General features: G+C 39.2%; 1 protein-coding gene across 3 annotated transcripts in view; it reads right to left on the reverse strand.

Annotated features, from left to right (window-relative positions):
* YPEL2 (yippee like 2) overlaps positions 1–16,586 on the reverse strand; it is a 128,989-nt gene extending 112,403 nt beyond the window's left edge. For 2 of the 3 annotated variants that reach the window (XR_001628002.2, XM_007481790.3), the window contains exons 1-3: positions 16,438–16,586; positions 7,815–7,884; positions 3,442–3,527 (exon numbers count right to left, since the gene is read on the reverse strand). Coding sequence is in view for 2 of the 3 variants with exons in the window: in XM_007481790.3 (XP_007481852.1) it covers positions 3,442–3,527; positions 7,815–7,823 (95 nt within the window). In the remaining variant the exon portion in view is untranslated. The remainder of the gene's footprint in view (positions 1–3,441; positions 3,528–7,814; positions 7,885–16,437) is intronic. The other variant, XM_007481791.3, reaches the window with a different exon arrangement.
* Between the last annotated feature and the right edge of the window lie 1,014 nt (positions 16,587–17,600).

Here is a 17,600-nt window from a genome sequence, read left to right on the forward strand (position 1 = left end):
TAACAAGTGAGCTTAGGTTCTGCCTCTGATATATGCTAGCTGGGTGGCTATGGACAACTTGCTTCACCTTTCAATGCCCCTAAATAGGTAAATGCTTGATCTACATCAGTGGAGGGACCCATATCTGTACTGGAAGTTCCCTTACATGTCACAAGGATGTCCCTAAAACAAATAAAAATACTGGGCAATGGTTTCTCTTACTCATGGTAGAGTTACCATCTCCAGAGGGTGAAAGTCACATCCTCTGCCTTTTGCATCATCTCTTTTGTTTATTCATTTACTTATTTATCTCTTCCTTCATTCATACACTCATTTGTTTAGAAGTAGCATCTCATATTGAATTGAGTGATAGGCACTGTGCACTGGATGTGGAATCAGAAACTGTAGGCTTACCTCCCTAATATTCTCTAGCTATATATCCTTGGGCACATCACAGCTATGTACTGTTTTTCAGCATTTTTCTTTGGTTTATTAAGCAAAACTTTAGATAGGGTAGGAAATCGCTCCTGAGAAAATCCAGAATCCACCTTGCTCAGTCAAGTTTGGGGGAATACAGTGGATGGGTAAAACTCAGATGATGCTAAGATCAGATGTATAAAGGAAGAGAATGGGAGCAGGCATGAGAATGAAAACCTACCCCCGAAGTAAGAGAGCTTTGGGTTTACTCTATTACCCCCTGCAAGAGGATGTGGGTTTATTTTCTTTGTGGGTGAGGCATTCACCACCAAGGTGTGAATTTGGGAGGTTGTAAGAAAAGTTTAAACAAGTCAAGTCACTGAAATAATGGTTGGTGAGGAGCGTGGTCTGATGGAGCTTCAAGGTAAATATGACTCTCTCTATAAATATAGGTACCTGGGGACTGCGGGAAGAAGCATTGTGTCTGTTGACCAGGCAGTGGGAAGAGGATGACTATATCCTGTCCTTTGGGTGAGGCTCTTGAAATAAGGGATTGTAAAAAAAGAGGGGATTCATCTGACCAACCAACAGGGATACTAACAAACTGTATTGCTATATCTAAGGCTCTTCTGCTCAGCCCAAATTTAGGGTCTCTCTGAAAATCCCCATACCACCTAGCAGTCTTGAGTCATTTTTAAAAAACCCTTGTATTCCATCTGAGAATCAAGACTGTGTATTGGTTCTGAGTCAGAACAGTAAGGGCCAGGCAATGGGGGTTAAGTGACTTGCCCAGGGTCACACAGCTAGGAAGTGTCTGAGGTCAGATTTTAATCCAGGACCTCCCACCCTAAGACCTGGCTTTTAATCCTGAGCCACCTACCTGTCCCCAGGTCTAAAGGAACATTCTTAAGGAACTTCAGGGATGATGAGTCCCCTTAGGTAGAGGTTCCCCCAGATAACAGGTCAATCCTAACTCTAGGCTACATTCCCACATCAAAAATGTGTAGAAAGTATGTGTGGAGATGGCAAGGAATGCCAAATACATATGGGACTTCTGGATGACAGCAGCCAGATTATTATCTTACCAGAGAACAGCTTTCACATCCGACAAGTTGATAAGGGAACTTGATTCTCATGGAGGGTTTTGGTGGACAGACCACCAAAGAAGAAGTATATTGGCCAAAGGGAAGGTGGATGGAAAGCCTTTTTCTATACTTGAGTTGTGGTGGCAAATCAGGATGAATTATGTATGGATTTTCGAGTTTCTAAACATTTTCTGTGTCATTTGCTGGCCTTTGCGTATTGTTTACAGCTTTCACAAAAACATTCCTAAAACACCCCCATTTAATTCCTTGTCCTGATTCACAATATGTAGAAAGGTAATGGGGAAAGTTGAGGTGGGAAAGAGATACCTGTATTTGCATATTATGAACCCTTGCATATGAGCCTATATGAGTACTTCCATTAATCTTTATCTAGGTCAGATAAAAACCCTTGTAGTTACCTGAGGCATCCCATATGTAATTGGCATCAAGTAACACCATGTTCTGGGAGAGTGAAAATTATTCTCTTCTTAGTGATGAGGATGGGTATGAAGAAAGCTGGAATACTTTCCTACACTAACTCCCTTTATAATAATCCTGCATGGCTGGTAAAGAAAGCAGATGTCACCTGGAAGCTTATGGGTAGCTGAATATAATTCTTATTTATGCTCATTATTGTGGCAGCCCTTCTTGAACCTCATCCATATGGAATATCAGGTAGGCCAGAGCCCAGGTGAGATGTAAAGAATCAGTCTCAAAAATAACTGTCTTTTCCTGTATTAGGAACTTTTACTTGGAAACTTCAATTTGAGCTATTTTCATCATCATTCCTCAGGACCGCTGGAATACCTACTACAGTCTGGTGGACAGACACCTGAAAGGTTTCCTTTCCTGAACCAGAGATGTCCAACATTATATTGAGAGTGTAACAATGACTCAAACAGAGGTGGTTATGGAGATAGAAGCTGAAAACTAGATGGTGTTCCAATGTGGGATTTATATGAGACTAGGAGTAGGAAATCAACCCTAAGAAAATTCAGAATCCACCATGATCGGTCAAGTTTTGGGGAATACAATGGATGGATAAAACTTGGATGATTCAGAAAAAAAAACAAACCCTTAACTTACTATTAACATTTGTTTCTCTATGGCCTTATAAAGCTCCAATGCTTATTGGACATCCTTATTGCACACCTGGGGATCCCTCATTTACTGAGTCATTTGTAAATCAACTTCTTTTAGGTTAAGGGTCTGGGGTCCAAAGGTATTAGTGCCATTCATGAAAAGGTCGCAATCTTGCAGAGGTTGAAGCCTTCTGGTCTCAGCTCTGATATCTTACCTTCTTGGCTAGTCCAACAATCCTCAAATATGAGGACATGGTTCTTGAAGAATGCCATTTTGTCTGGTTCACCTGTGAGAGAGGTGTCTATTAATCTGATAATGGCAGAAGGGCGAACCTTGAAGGATAGAGGTCCTGGCAATCTGTGCCAGTGGCCTGAATTTTAAGCTGCCTGGCTGATGTTTGAGAAAGCTTTGAGGGATGAAGAGTAAAAATCTATCCTCTTTCCTAGGTGCACAAAGAAAGCAAGGCACTCCCTTTTGAGGCCAGCAATAATGAATTTTAGTAGTCTCTTATCACAGTTACATCCGTATAGATCAGAGTGTCAGGTTGATCAATTTAGACATAATCCTAATTGACCCTTCTTTCCCCCTTAACCCCACTATCACTTCCTTATTCTGTTCCCAGGACAAGATAGCATGGATCTCTGAGGTTCCTGTCCCCTCAGAGGGTTCCATAATAACTTAGGGAAATGGCTTAGGTTCCCGCTTAATTCAGAAGCCTACTTTTCCCCAGGATGATTTGGATATCTCCTTTGGAGAAACAGCAAAAAGCTTAGGAAACTAAAGAGCAGAATTGGGGGTGGGGGAGCAAATCTTATTTTCTAATGACATGGGGGAGGTGAAACTCTCTTTGTAGAACTATAGTAAAATGTTACTTTACCTGGAAGAAAAGGTATTCCTCTTTTGCCAGCTTGGTAGCAATCTTGAATCCATGGCGGAAGATGAGGCAATGTCTTTATACAGCCCCTGCAGAAGGGAGAAGCCCTTCAGCAGAGGCCTCTAAAAGGGTGAAGAATTAGCATCATCCCCTGGTGGGACTTCCAGGGAAAGGGAGATGTAGGGCAAGTGAACACCAGGTGGGTGATGACAGAGGAGGAGTCTCGATATTGACTCGGGTCCCAGGACAGGCCACATTCAAGTCTTTGCTACCTTGCCACAAATGATCTTGGTCCATGACGGGGACTGGCAACTGGGCAATGTGCAATGTGGCCCTGATATTTTCCGGTACTGTTCTTGCTTGTCATTATTGTGCAGCATCGGAATTCCACTGTGAATTGCCCTATCATAATGCCTACTATGTGGCCACTTCTTTAGAGGGTTGTTACATTTTTAAAAAAAAAACCCTTACCTGGTATCTTTGTATCAATTCTAAGACAGAAGAGCAGTAAAGGCTAGGCAATTGGGGTTGAGTCACTTGCTCATGATCACACAGGGAGGAAGCGTATTAAAGTCAAATTTGAATCCGGATCCTTCCAACTCCAGACTTGCTTCTCTATCAGCTGTGCTACTTAGCTGCCCCTACATTATCTTAAATTTTTTTTTCTTTTATTTGTACTAAGTTTCTTCTCTGGCATTGCCTTTGTTAGTTTTCACAAATTTTCAAAGAAAAGCTGTTTAATAAGTTTTAAAACCCTTATATGGTGGGGAAAAGTCTCCTATATTTTTAGGGAGAGAGGAAACAGTAGTAGAAATATTCATTTCACGTAGTCTGGGCTTGTTTCTCTTTAAAGGGAAGGGAAACCATCATTAAGACTTGACTGAAGGGACTGCTAGGTGGCTCATGATTCCTGGTTCCCTTAGGTGTAACAGGTCAAGCCTTGGAAGAGTTACATTCCTCAGGCTTAAATGGGAGTCCCCACTGAAGCTTGAGCCAATATTGTGCTGACCAGGTGCTGCCGCAATGGCAAATGCAGAACAAGAAGGTTGCTGCGTGTAGTTTGGGTCAGTGATGTATCTCTATTGAATTTTCTCTTTATTAATAATTACTTCTTGGGGCAACTAGGTACCCCAGTGGATAGAGACAGGCCTGAAGACAGAAGGACAAATCTGGCCTCAGACACTTCCTAGCTGTGTGATCCTGAGCAAGTCATTTACCCCCCCCCCACCCCCCCCTTGGCCTAGGACTTTCTGCTCTTCTGCCTTGGAACTGATACTCAGTATGGATACTAAGATAGAAAGTAAGGATTAAAAAATAATAACAATTACAATTCCCATCAGAGGTTATATGACCTTTGAGTGTTGTTTTTTGTTTTTTTGTTTTTGTTTTTTTTTACATTCTAATTCTAAGCCCAAATCATTGATCTGGTTTTAGTGGGGCCTGGTCTAAAACACTTTCCTAGATCTACCAAGGGCCTCATTCTAAACAAATTCAGGGATTTTAGTCTTCTTTTCCCATCATATCTACACCAGAGAGTATTGAAAAATTCCCTTCTCTTAAAAATTCTCTGCTCCCTTGGTTTCTGTGGCATTGTATTTTTCTGGTTCTTTTTAATTCTTTGGGTTTCTTCTTCTTCCTCCTCTGTCCTGTCAGTAATAATAATTTTCCAAGTCTCAGTACATTTCTTCCTCATAGGGCTCATCTATTCACAAGATGACTTCATTTGGAGAACCTGGTTTGTGATTTTCTAGAAAATGTTTACATATATATGAATATATATGTATACATACACACATACCTATATAAGGGTCATTCTGAACTCCTCACTCTCTCTCACCCACTCCATAGTCAAACTGTTGCCAAAACCTGTCAACCTCACCTCTGTGCCATCTCTTTAAAATGTCCTTCTTTCCTCTGTCACTGCCATCACTCTGATGGAGGCCCTCTTCATCTCACACTTATATTACTGAAATAGCCTACTGGTGGGCTTGAAATCTCTTCCCAACTCCAATCTTTCCTCTATAATTCAGCTGCCAAAGCATATTTCTAAAGCTCATCATCCACCCCTACTCAATAAACTCCAGTTTACAAATTCCTTATTGCCTTCAGGATTGAGTACAAAATCCCTCTTTTTTTGGGAATTTAAATCCTTTCATAACCTAGCCCCTTCTTATCTTTTCAGTCTTCTAAGGTACTTATTGATTCAGTTATGCTTGGCCTCCTTCCACACACAAGACTCATCATATCTCTTGGCTCTTGGAATTTTCTCTGTGCCCCCCTACGTTATTTCTTATTTATTTCCACTTGGGAGCTTCTCTGGCTTTAAATCCAATCATCCACAGGAAGCCTGTTCCAGACCCTCTTAATTCTAGTTCCTTCCTTCTGTTAATTATTCCTTATTTTTCCTGTACATAATTTGTTGGTAAATTTTTATTTGTTCCATTAGATTGTGAACTCCTTAAGGGCAAGGATCATCCTTTATCTCTTTTTGTAGCCCCTGAGTATATAGTAGGCACTTAATATTTATTGACTGACATATGGTGTCCCCAAAGTCAGTTCAAAGAGAAACACACATACATACATATATATATATATATATATATATATTACACACATATATACATATGTGTATATATACATTTTGGACCTGGGATTTCTGGAAGTTTCTGGGAAAATTTATTGGACAAAAAAGCAAGAAAGAAGGAAGTCAGGAATACAGAATTTGTGAGTTGGTGGTCTAAGAATTTGTCCTCTATCATAGAAACATGTGGGCTGGTACCAGGAGGCTTAAATCTATATATAGTATCTCTCTGATACCACAGGTCTGGCCTTGACAGAGAAAATGACATTTCCAGACTTGAATGTGATTCTCAGTTTTTCTGTGAGAGGGGATGCCTCTTGGGAAAAAAAAATCTCAGTAGAATTCCTCTGCTTTTGAAAGCAGCTTCCCTACTTCAGAAGATAGTCTGCTGATTAATAGTCCCTAGGTACTATCCCCTAATTCTAGGCTAAAAGGAATATCTGAGTGATTAAATGTATTTCACAGAGCAGTTTTTGAGCAATCTAATCTGGCTTTAGAGGACTATATTTTGCTTTGCAATTCTCTAAGTTTTTCGTATTCTTTTGATTTATTTTTATAATATCTTTGGTATCACAATCTGGATCAACTCCTAATATTGGGAGGGCTCTATAAAATTCATTAACTATAATATGACAATATCTTTCAATGACTTAAGCACTCATCCTTCTAAGAGATGGCTTCATGTTTAAGAGATTCAACAAAACCAGCAATTTTACTTAAGCAGAAAATAGGATTGTACCAAAGTATTATAATAAGCAAGACTATACATCATTAATATTCGCTATGTAAACACTGAGACAACAAGCAAAAAAAGTCAATGCAACAAAAATACACTGCAAATCATGAAAAAAATTAACTTTTTGCCAGGTACCAACATATAACAAACATATAACAAATAGTCATTCAAATAAATAGTCAAAACCTGCTCATAACTATATAGTATGTCAACTTAAATAATAAGTAATATTTTCATGATAGCAATAGAGTATGGAGAAAATGTATGTGTATTATCAATAAAATGGAAATATAAAAAAGTTATAGTAGATATCCTGAAAGTAATAAAGTCTATGAATCAAAAAACCCAAATGACAACTTCCCATTGAACTTTTAAAAATGCATTCAAAAGGCTTATAAGAGGATTCAGTTAATAGTGGAGAAAGGGTTGACAAAATACAATGCAAGTTTTCTGTTTTGGGAAGTAAAAAATATCTTTTGGAGGGAAAAAAATGTAAAAAACAATGCATAGCATTTTGGACTCACCTTCCCAAACTAATATGGATGGGCCAGATCCCCTAGAAGGCTAACCGTTCCTCCCCCAGGATGCTACAGGGTTTATTATGAGTGGTTTTATAGTATTATCAATCATGAACCTACCTCTGAAAAACTCCCCATTGATTACCAGCTAGAAAGACTTAGTTAGCTTTTAGAAAAGAGATAATTAGAAGAGTTGGTTCAAAAACATGCTCCTCAATAGAAGTCCTGGGGAAAGTGGGCTCAAGCTTAGGGAACACAGGAAGTAAATAGATCAATCAGAACCTGTTGGGGGACTTATCATGAAATTCCCCTGTGGAGGGAGTATGTATCTCTCCTTAGACCTGAAAATGTTTTTGCTTGATGTGTCCAGTTTATCCTCAGCTCCTCAGGCAGATTCTGCCATTAGCAACTGTTGTTCAACTGATGCTACAGACATATGCTGATGCTAAGTCCAGATCTTTCAATCTTTCTGAATAAACAGGGTGATTTTTCTGGTCAAGGATAGAGAGGGTGGTTCAAAGGTATGAAGACAGAAACTTACTCTCCCCATCTCAACTGATTCCCTCTCAGGGGCTTGGTTGGTGCTGCTCCACAGCTGGGCTGGCCTGCAACTGAAACACTGCATTATGAACTGTCTTGTTCTATATAAGCCCCACAAAGTATAATTTACATTAAAAAAAAAATCTTTACTGTGTATTGGTTCCAAGGCAGAAGAGCAGTAAGGACTAGGCAATGGGGGTTAAATGACTTGCCCAGGGTCACACAGCTGGGAAGTGTCTGAGGCCATATTTGAACCCGGGTCCTCCTGGCTCTAAATCCATTGAGCTACCTCGTTACCCCTAATTTATACATTTCAATCAACTGTACCTGCTTCCATTTAGTTAATGCCTAGTTTAGACTGCTGGTTGATTGATTCCAAAGAGATCAAATTGTTCACATCTGATTGACCCTTTTGGTGGATTGAGGCAATGTAACTCCAAATTAACAGTATCAAAAATGAAAAAGGGCCATATCACCTCCAAGTTAGAGGAAATTAGGGCAATTATTAAGAAATATTTTGCCCAATTATATGACAAGAAATATGACAATCTAGGTGAAATGTATGAATATTTAGATATTATCAGGAGGTATCAGAATGAAAAATATTTTATTATGTACAAGTCAACTGGGATTGAAGGTTATGTTACATGAGCAAGAAAATAAGATTCAAAGTAGGATTTTAAATAGACCAAGAAAACAAAACAATGAATAAACAAAGCTTTTTAAAAAGTTAAATAGTTGAGGAATAAAACATAAATTAAAACTGTGACTAATAAAAAAGTATTATTTTATTTTTTTAGAGTGGTTATTAAGATAGAAAGTAAGGGTTAAAAAAAAGTTTGTTGGACAGAACCAAGGACAGAGCTTCCATAATCTAGAGGTATGGCTAGATGTCTGGGTAAGGTAGCCTTTGGACCTGGAGTCAGGAAGTCCCACCTCAGACAGTGATTGACCCTAGTCAAGTCCCTTGCTAAAGCAAGATGTGTCTCTCTTGCTTTACTCCCAATTCCCCAAACCTGTCTACAGTAACCGGCAATTTAATTTCATACAAAAAGGAATAGTAATAGAAACAAAGAAGAGGAAGAGCATAGTTGAAATTAATAGCAGCTGTTAGCCACAACAAAAAATTCTTTCTCATTTCATACCTTTCCCCCATCCCACCTTCAATTTTGCAGAAAGGAGGTGGAAGCAAAACTCAAGAGCTGTTGCTTAGTTAATACCTTCCCCCTTGGGAGGCAGGGAAGAAGGGAGTTTTGTGGGAGGTGGGGGGCTGAAACAGACAAGAATGCCTTATCTCACCATCATTAGCAACATCCTCACCAGCTATAGAAGCAGCTGCAACAGTGGTTCATCATAGTCTTCTAGAAGAGGAAGGATAGGGACAAAATACCCAGATACTTGGGCTCCTGCCTATATGATCCCAAGAGAGAACAGTCTTGTGGACCATCACTTCACAAACTTTGCACTCCTGGCTCCCCATTCTGGCTTCTTTCTCCGAGAAATCTTCATAAAAACCCTCCCAGAAGTCCTCATTTTAAAATATTACTAATTGGCAGGCTTCCAAGGTAGTGTTTGCTTAAGCATGTCATGATTTCATGGAAATACTAGTATAAGTAAAATGTACATCAATAGATATAGATGATATAAAATGCATGTGTATGTGTGCATATATATATATATATATATATATATATATATATATATATATACATTAGCTAGGAATTTAGAAACTATAAGGACAGAATGGTCTGTACTAGAGATGAAGCCATAAAAACTAAAGGGAAACAAACTATCCTGCTAAGGGACTCAGTTTAATGATAATTTGTAGAGACCTGATTAATTGGAGAATGGGACAAAGCTGATGGGGCTTGGAAGCCAGCTCCCAGGAAACTGCAGATCAGAAAAAGACAACTGAAAGGCAAATACAGGATTATTCACAATGAAGACAAGTGTGAATTTACTTCTTCTCTCCTTCATTGCCACTGGAAAAGAAGGACCAGATGAAGGTCTCCCTTTCCAAGAGCAGTTGGAACATTACAGCCACTATTATTGGGCAATGTTTATATCTCTACGATAGAGTGATTTGTCAAAGTGCAGAATAGTCTCTCTCTCTTAGAAGGAAAGGTAAAGGGGCTGAAGGGATGCTTCTTCCCATAAAGTTAGGAGAAATAGTGAATATAAAGGACACTTCATTTCTTAAGTTAGAGGATTTGGGTTCCTATCACAGTCATATTATGATACAAGTCATTTCCCCTCTCTGTTTTATCATCTGTAAAATAAGTGCTAGACCAAGTGACTTTTTTTTAAAATTAGGACTAGATGACTTTCAGAATCCCTTTCAGCCCCACAGTGTCCCTAAAAGTTATATGTAAGGGTTTCAACAAGGGAATGGGGAGAGGAAATGAAGAGGCAGATGTGTATCGGAAGTCGGAGGGGAGGATGTTCTAAGAAGATAAGGGGGAATCAGGATCAATGAAGCTGAAGGAAATAAACAACACTGAGACTTCTTCCTGAAAAAGAGGAAGCTAGAGTCTCTAAAGCAGCAGCAGCAGCTACTTGCTTCCCAAGGAACAAAAGACATGAAACTGTAGGCGCTGTTAGAAAGGAGAACCTTTTGTAAGGGGTCAGAGAAAGAAGAGCCAGGTAGCAGTGGAGGTCAGTAGAGGCAGTTATTGTCAACATCACGAGAGAGATCTGTTGTCTTTGAGGGTATGTATCCAGGACTTGTCGAACAGGATGGCCAGAAACCATAACTGTTGATCCAAAAGACACTGCCAGAAAGAACCTGTGAAGCATTGCTAAAAATTCCAAAGTTTTGGCCAAGAAACTGAAGTTAGGATTGATGGCAATTTCTTCACTGTTACCCACTGAAGTCAAAGGTTTCAGAAGAAAAAGGCATTATTTGGAAAGTGAGCAGTTGATTATGGAAATGGAAATTTGGGATTTGAATTTCTGGACTAGAGCTTAAAATATAGCATTGATAGGTTCCTGGCCAGAGAGAAAGTATGCTTAAGAACTGATAAGAATGCATTTATGTGGTTGGAGTCAAGATGGTAGAGAACCTATCTGATTTTTTCCAAATTACCCTCTAAAAAGCAATGATATGACACCTCAAAAGCAAATTCTGGGGCAGCATAACCCACAAAAGGACAAGGTGAAGTATTTTTTCAGCCCAAAATAACTTAGAAGACCAGCATGAGGGATCTAGGGCATGGGGGTAGAGGCAATGCAAAGTGCCCCAGAGCAGGCCCCTGGGAGGCAACGGACCTTAGGAGCAAACTAAGTAGCAGTAGAGGCTTCCAGAATTCTCAGCAACAGATGGTAAGGGGGGGGGGGGGTCTGACAACTAACAATTCAGAAGGAGATTACAGGGGTCCCTTTGCTGGCTCTGGGGGCAAGACTTGTCGCATTGCCCAAATGTAGAACAAGGTCACAGACATAGAGAGCAATTGCATGGTGAAGACCACACCAGTATACACCATCATTTGAGCAGTCACAGGGGAACAGGGAACCCTAGTCACAGTTCCTAGAGGTAAAAACTGCTTGAGGTTACTTACAGAAAAGAGCACAGGCCTTGAGAATATTAAATACCTCTCCTTATATCACACCATTTTGGAAGAACTGAAAGCAAGTAGATCTGAAGTGTCATCTCTGAAGGTAGCTACACAAACAGTTAAAGAGCCTAACTTTAACTGTTTTTTAAACTAAAAGGGAAAAAATGGCAGGAAAATGAGCACACAACAACAACAATAAAAAGAAATTCAACAAAGAAAGTTATTTTGGTAACGGGGTTGATTCCAACTTAGAAGAAGACTACAAAGTCAATACTGCTGCGTCCAAAGCCTCCAATGGGAAAAATATGAATTGCCCTCAAGCCCCAAAATAATGAATGGAGGAGCTCAAAAAGGATTTAAAAAACCATATAAGAGATGTAGAAGAAAAATTGGGGGGGAAATGAATGATACAGGAAAATCATGGAAAAACGAGTCAGCTAGCTTGGTAAAGGAGGCACAAAAAATGCTAAAGAAATTATTATCTTAAGAAACAGAATAGGCCAACTGGTAAAAGAGGCACAAAAATCCAAACAAAAGAATTTCTTTAAAAACAGAACTGGCCAGATGGAAAAAAGATATACAAAAATACACTGAAGAGAAAAAATCTTGAAAGACAGAATTGGCCCTTTGGAAAAAGAAGTACAAAAATTCACCAAGGAAAAGAACTCTTTAAAAAGTAGAATTGGCCAAATAGAAAAGTAAAAAAGCTCACTCAAGAAAAGCATGCCTCAAAAATTAGAACTGGGCATGTAGAAACTAAATGACTCCATGAGACATCAAGAAACAATTGAAGAAAGCCAAAAGAATTTACAAATAGAAGAAAATGTTAAATATCCCATGGGGAAAACAACTAATACAGAAAATAAATCCAGGAGATAGAATCTAAGAATTATTAGACTATCTGAAAGCCATGATAAAAACAATAGCCTAGATACTATCTTTCAAGAAATCAAGAAAAACTGCCTTGATCTGTTCTACAACCCAAGAACAAACTAGAAACTGAAAGAATTCACTGATCACCAAGAATCCCCCCAAAGCAAAACTCCCAGGAATATGAAACCCAAATTCCAAAATTCTAAGGATAAATTATTGCAAACAGACAAAAAGAAACAATTCAGATATCATGGAGCCACAGTTAAGATTATGCAAGATCAAGCAGCTTCTATATTCAAGGATCAGAGGTCCTGGAATACAATATTCTGAAGGGCTTCAACCAAGAATTACTTACCCAGCAAAACTGAGCATAATCCCCGGGGGGGGGGGGGGGAATTGGTATTTAATTAAAAAGAGGACTTTGGAACATTCCTCACAAAAAAGACCAGAGTTATAAGGAAAATTTGATTCTCAAATACAAGACTTAAGAGAATAACAAAAAGGTAAATAGGAAAGAGAATCAAAATATATTCAGTAAGGTTAAAGTGTGTACATCCCTACATGGGGAGAAGATTCTTGTACTGTCAAGAATTTTGTCTTTAATAAAGCAATTAGAAGTATGCTTAGACAGTGAGAGTTGAATATGATCAGATGATATAAAAACTTAATTAAATTAAGGCATTAGGAGGGGGAAGGGGAAAAGTAGAATGGAGTAAATTATGGCACATAAAAGAGGCATGAAAGAGTATTCACAGTGGAGGGAAAGGTAAAAGAGCATGTGAAACTTTCATTAGAATTGCTCAGTGAAGGAAGAATCAATTGGGGATAGAAAGCAATCATACAGGAAAATAGAAGGGGAAGGGGATAAGAGAAAGGAGTACTGATAGAAAAGATGGCAAACTGGGAGAGGGGAAGGTCAGAAAGTAAACAGGGGTAAATAGGATGGCAAGTAATACATAGTAAGTATAATGGTACAAATTTTTTATGAGCCTCTATAAAAGGGCGTTACTTCTCAAAGATAGAGAAATTAGTTAAATTTATAAGAACATTAACCATTCCTCAACTGATAAATGTTCAAAAGATATGACAAGCAGTTCTCAGATAAAATAATTAAAACTCTCTAGAGTCATACAAATAATGTTCTAAATCACTATTAGAGAAATGCTCATTAAAACAACTCTGAGGTACCATTCCACACCTATCAGATTGGCTATTAAGATAGAAAAGGAAAATAACAGAACTTGGAGGGGATGTGGGAAAATTAAGACATTAATGCACTCTTGGAGGAGTTATGAACTGATTCAACCATTCTGGATAACAATTTGGACCTATGCCCAAGGAACTAAAAACAGTATATACCCTTTGATCCAACAATACAATTTCTAGGTTTGTAACTCTGAGATAAAAAGAAAAGAAAAGAAAAAAGGGTAAGGACCCCTAGGTAAAAAATATTTAAAGCAGCTCTTTTTAGGGGGGCAAAGATTTGGAAAGTGAGAGGTTACCCATCAATTGGGGAATGGCTGAATATGTTATAATATATGATGGGAATGGAATAATTTTGTGCTGTAAATGACAAGTAAGAGGAGCTCAGAAAAATCTGAAAAGACTTACACAAACTGAAGCAGAGTGAAATAAGCAGAACCAAGATAACCTTGTACAGTGACAGGAATACTATAAAATGAACAATTTTAAATAACAGCAATTCAATGATCCAAAACTATCCCAAAGGACTCACGATAAAAAAAAAATGCCATCTACTTCCAGAGAAAAAGAATTGAGTCTGAATCCATACCAAAGCACACATTTTTCACTTTAATTTTTTTTCCTACTTGAGTTTTCTTCTACACAAGGATCAATATGGAAAGATGTTTTACGTGACTGTACATATAAAATTTATGTGAGATTGCTAACCATCTCATGGAGTGGGTGGGAGATTGATAGGGAAGGAGAGAGGGAGAGAATTTGAGACTCAGTATTTTTTTTTAAATGTTGGAAACTGGGGGCAGCTGGGTAGCTCAGTGGATTAAGAGGCAGACCCAAAGAAGGGAGGTCCTAGGTTAAAATCTGGCCTCAGACACTTCCCAGCTGTGTGACCCTGGGCAAGTCACTTAACCCTCATTGCCTAGCCCTTACCACTCTTCTGCCTTAGAATCAATTGATTACAAGATGGAAGGTAAAGGTTTAAAAAATGAATAATATAAAACCTCATTGCTTTTCCTAAAATATAAATTGTTTAGTAAGAATGATGATTGAACATGTTTGCTTTTTAAATCTTTATATCCAGGGGGATAGGGAAGACTTGGACATGGTAGTTATTATTTTTCATTTAATTTGATCAAAATAGCTAGTAAAACAAGTGAACTTTTTTTGTTTTTGTTTTTTTTTTGTTTTTTGTTTTTTCTAAAACCCTTCCCTTCCGTCTTGGAGTCAATACTGTGTATTGGCTCCAAGGCAGAAGAGTGGTAAGGGCTAGGCAATGGGGGTCAAGTGACTTGCCCAGGGTCACACAGCTGGGAAGTGTCTGAGGCCAGATTTGAACCTAGGACCTCCCGTCTCTAGGCCTGGCTCTCAATCCACTGAGCTACCCAGCTACCCCCACTAGTGAATGTTTGAAAGATAATTTTTATTGAAAGATGCACAATACAAATCAGTAAGAATTATTGGTGAACACAAAATTTCCAACAGGATTCTTGTCTTTCTGCATGTATTCACTATATAGAACTCACAAAGTTTTAGAAGAAAGTTTTCTCTGGTCTCAATTTGAAGTAGTCCCAATAGGGGAGGATAATAAAATTGAAGTAGATAAAGCAGATCAATCCCTTCCTGCATTTTTAGGGAACAGATCCAGATTCCCTCCCCCCAGAAGGTCAAGCTGCTTATGCAGGCAGCAGACCAGACTCTACTTAGCTTGGGGATGAGAATTAGGAAGGGAAAGAAACAAAGGAATTTCAGGAATATCAAAGAGGTCAGGATGGAAGGCAAGATAACACTTAGCAAACTAGGGATAAGTGTATTAAGGTACCTGTAAAAGTTAACAACCCCTGGATAATCTAAATATTGTCTCTGACTACACATAACTGTGTTTGTGATAAGGTTTGTTTTATTGTCAAATGAGAACCTGTATATGGAAGCGATTAACTTTCTATCTTGCAACCTATATAAACTATCCTATAATGTCAATCTGATGCAGCTTCCACTAGGGAAGTCTATCCCATCTGGTAGATTCTTTATTAATGAATAAATAATGGTTCCAATAATTGAATTTTTGGGTGTTTGGACTTACTTTATGAAGTGCCCCATTTCAAATTCATTAGAAAAATTTCAATATAAATCTTTCTTTCTTATGTGACTTAATGGTGTTATACCTTAATTTTCTATTAATGTTTGGGTATTTTAGTTGTGTTTTTGAACAAAATAGTAATTTGGACAGTTTGGCTAGACTGTAGAGTTTAGGAAGTCAGGGAGGGGAGATAATATATAATACATGTAATACAACTGTAAGGGCTAGAGTCAGCTAGGTGGCTTGGTAGATAGACAAGGAGTCCTGGGTTCATACCTGACCTTAGATGCTTCTTAGCTGTGTGACCCTGGGCAAATCACTTAACCCCCATTGCCTTGCCCTTTCCACTCTTCTGCCTTGGAACCAATATACAGTTTTAATTCTAAGATTAAAAAAAAAAGAGATAAACCCAGAATGGTAGGTTGGAGTCAAATTCTAAGACAAAAGGGAAGGGTTTATTAAAAAACAAACTGGAAGGTTAGGATAAAGCTTGGCTGTAAATATGCTTAAATGCCAACAATAGAGAATATACACAATCCTAGAGGCAACAGGGAGTCCCCACATTGGAGCTGGGGGGAGGGTGTGCACTTTGGCCACTACTATGTGGAAGGGGCTGGCTTGGTAAAGGATGAGGGTGTGAAGAGGTCAAGAGGGTAGCTGACTAAACACAGGAAGTGGCACAACTCAAGAGATATTGTGGGGCCACATAGTAACAAGCAAATGCCTGGCTGTGTGAGGTGAAAGTGAGGAGTCACAGATGGCTTCAAGTTTGTGAACCTGGGGAACTGGAAGGATTTCAACAGACATTCCGAACAGGTAACAGGTGTGGGCTTTGGTGGGGGTAGAGATAGAATGAATTCTGTGATGCAGAACCTATCTGATTCCCTCTCACCCAAAACAAAAAAGGGATTACTCACTGGTCACTTGCCCACTTTCCAAGAAGCACCTGCTCCAACCCTGGGTGAATATGAAAGGAGAAGCAGGCTCTGCAAGGAGAAGTAGAGTTATAACTGCCCTGAGGGGCCAAAGCCCGGAACAGAAGGGTAGGAGGAGGCAGAATGCTGGAGCATAATGAAGCAAGGGTAGCTATGGTTGCATTGGACACAAGTCTCTTGATTGGCTATCATGGGGATTGTGAGATGCAGCACATCATCTTCGCACCCTTCCATTGGTTGGTTACACAGTTTTCAGCCTCATGGTCATATTTGCACATTGGGAAAATAACTTTGGCCATTCCTGGGTGGAGGACGGTTTGTAAACTGTGGAAAACTTGAGGCAGGGATACTGATTACATCATCATTGCTATAGTTCAAGGGAGAGGCGACACAAGACTGAATGAAGATGGTGGTTGTGTAAATGCTGGGAGGGAGACAGATTCAAGAAATGTTGTGGCTCCCATACTTTGGAGTCACTGCACTAAAGGAAAGTACAATTAAGTGGATCTAGAACTGGTTTCTGTCTTAGTATCAATTGTAATCGAGTGGTTAGGTAGGCAACTGGGGTTAAGTGGCTTGCCCAGGTTCACACAACGAGGAAATGCCCAAGGCCAGATTTGAACCTAGGTTGACTGCTGCCCTGGCACTCTATCCAGTGTGCTAACTGCCCTTGATATTAATTTCAACGTGTCTCCAGAAAAGTTTCCACTCCAGTACATCAGGGATCTATGCTTAACCTGGTATTACTAAGTATTTTCCCATTGGTTTGGATATAGAGAACAGGCAAGTCAGACCATCTCCATTACACTGACATCTCCCCTCAAACCCCAGGGGAAACAGCCCAGATCCCTGAATCCAATAACCTTGGAAATAGTAATGCTTCCAGTCTAGTACCCATAGCCATCATTCTGGGAAGTGACCAAACCAGGTGGAGATGTAACCTGGCAACTGCTCCCGTGGGGGTTATAGCCACAGCTACTGAAGATCCAGAAAAGAAAGTTCTTTTCGCCAAAATCCCTGGCACTGGTTCATTACAAGCTGATATAATTTTATTTGTCAAAATAACATTAAAGAAAAGGCATTACTCTCTGCTTCATTAATCTGCCAAGGAACTGTTCCCTCCAACTTGCAGCTGAAACTTAAGT

The sequence above is a fragment of the Monodelphis domestica genome, chromosome 2, assembly GCF_027887165.1.
Source record: "Monodelphis domestica isolate mMonDom1 chromosome 2, mMonDom1.pri, whole genome shotgun sequence".
NCBI classification, from domain to species: domain Eukaryota; kingdom Metazoa; phylum Chordata; class Mammalia; order Didelphimorphia; family Didelphidae; genus Monodelphis; species Monodelphis domestica.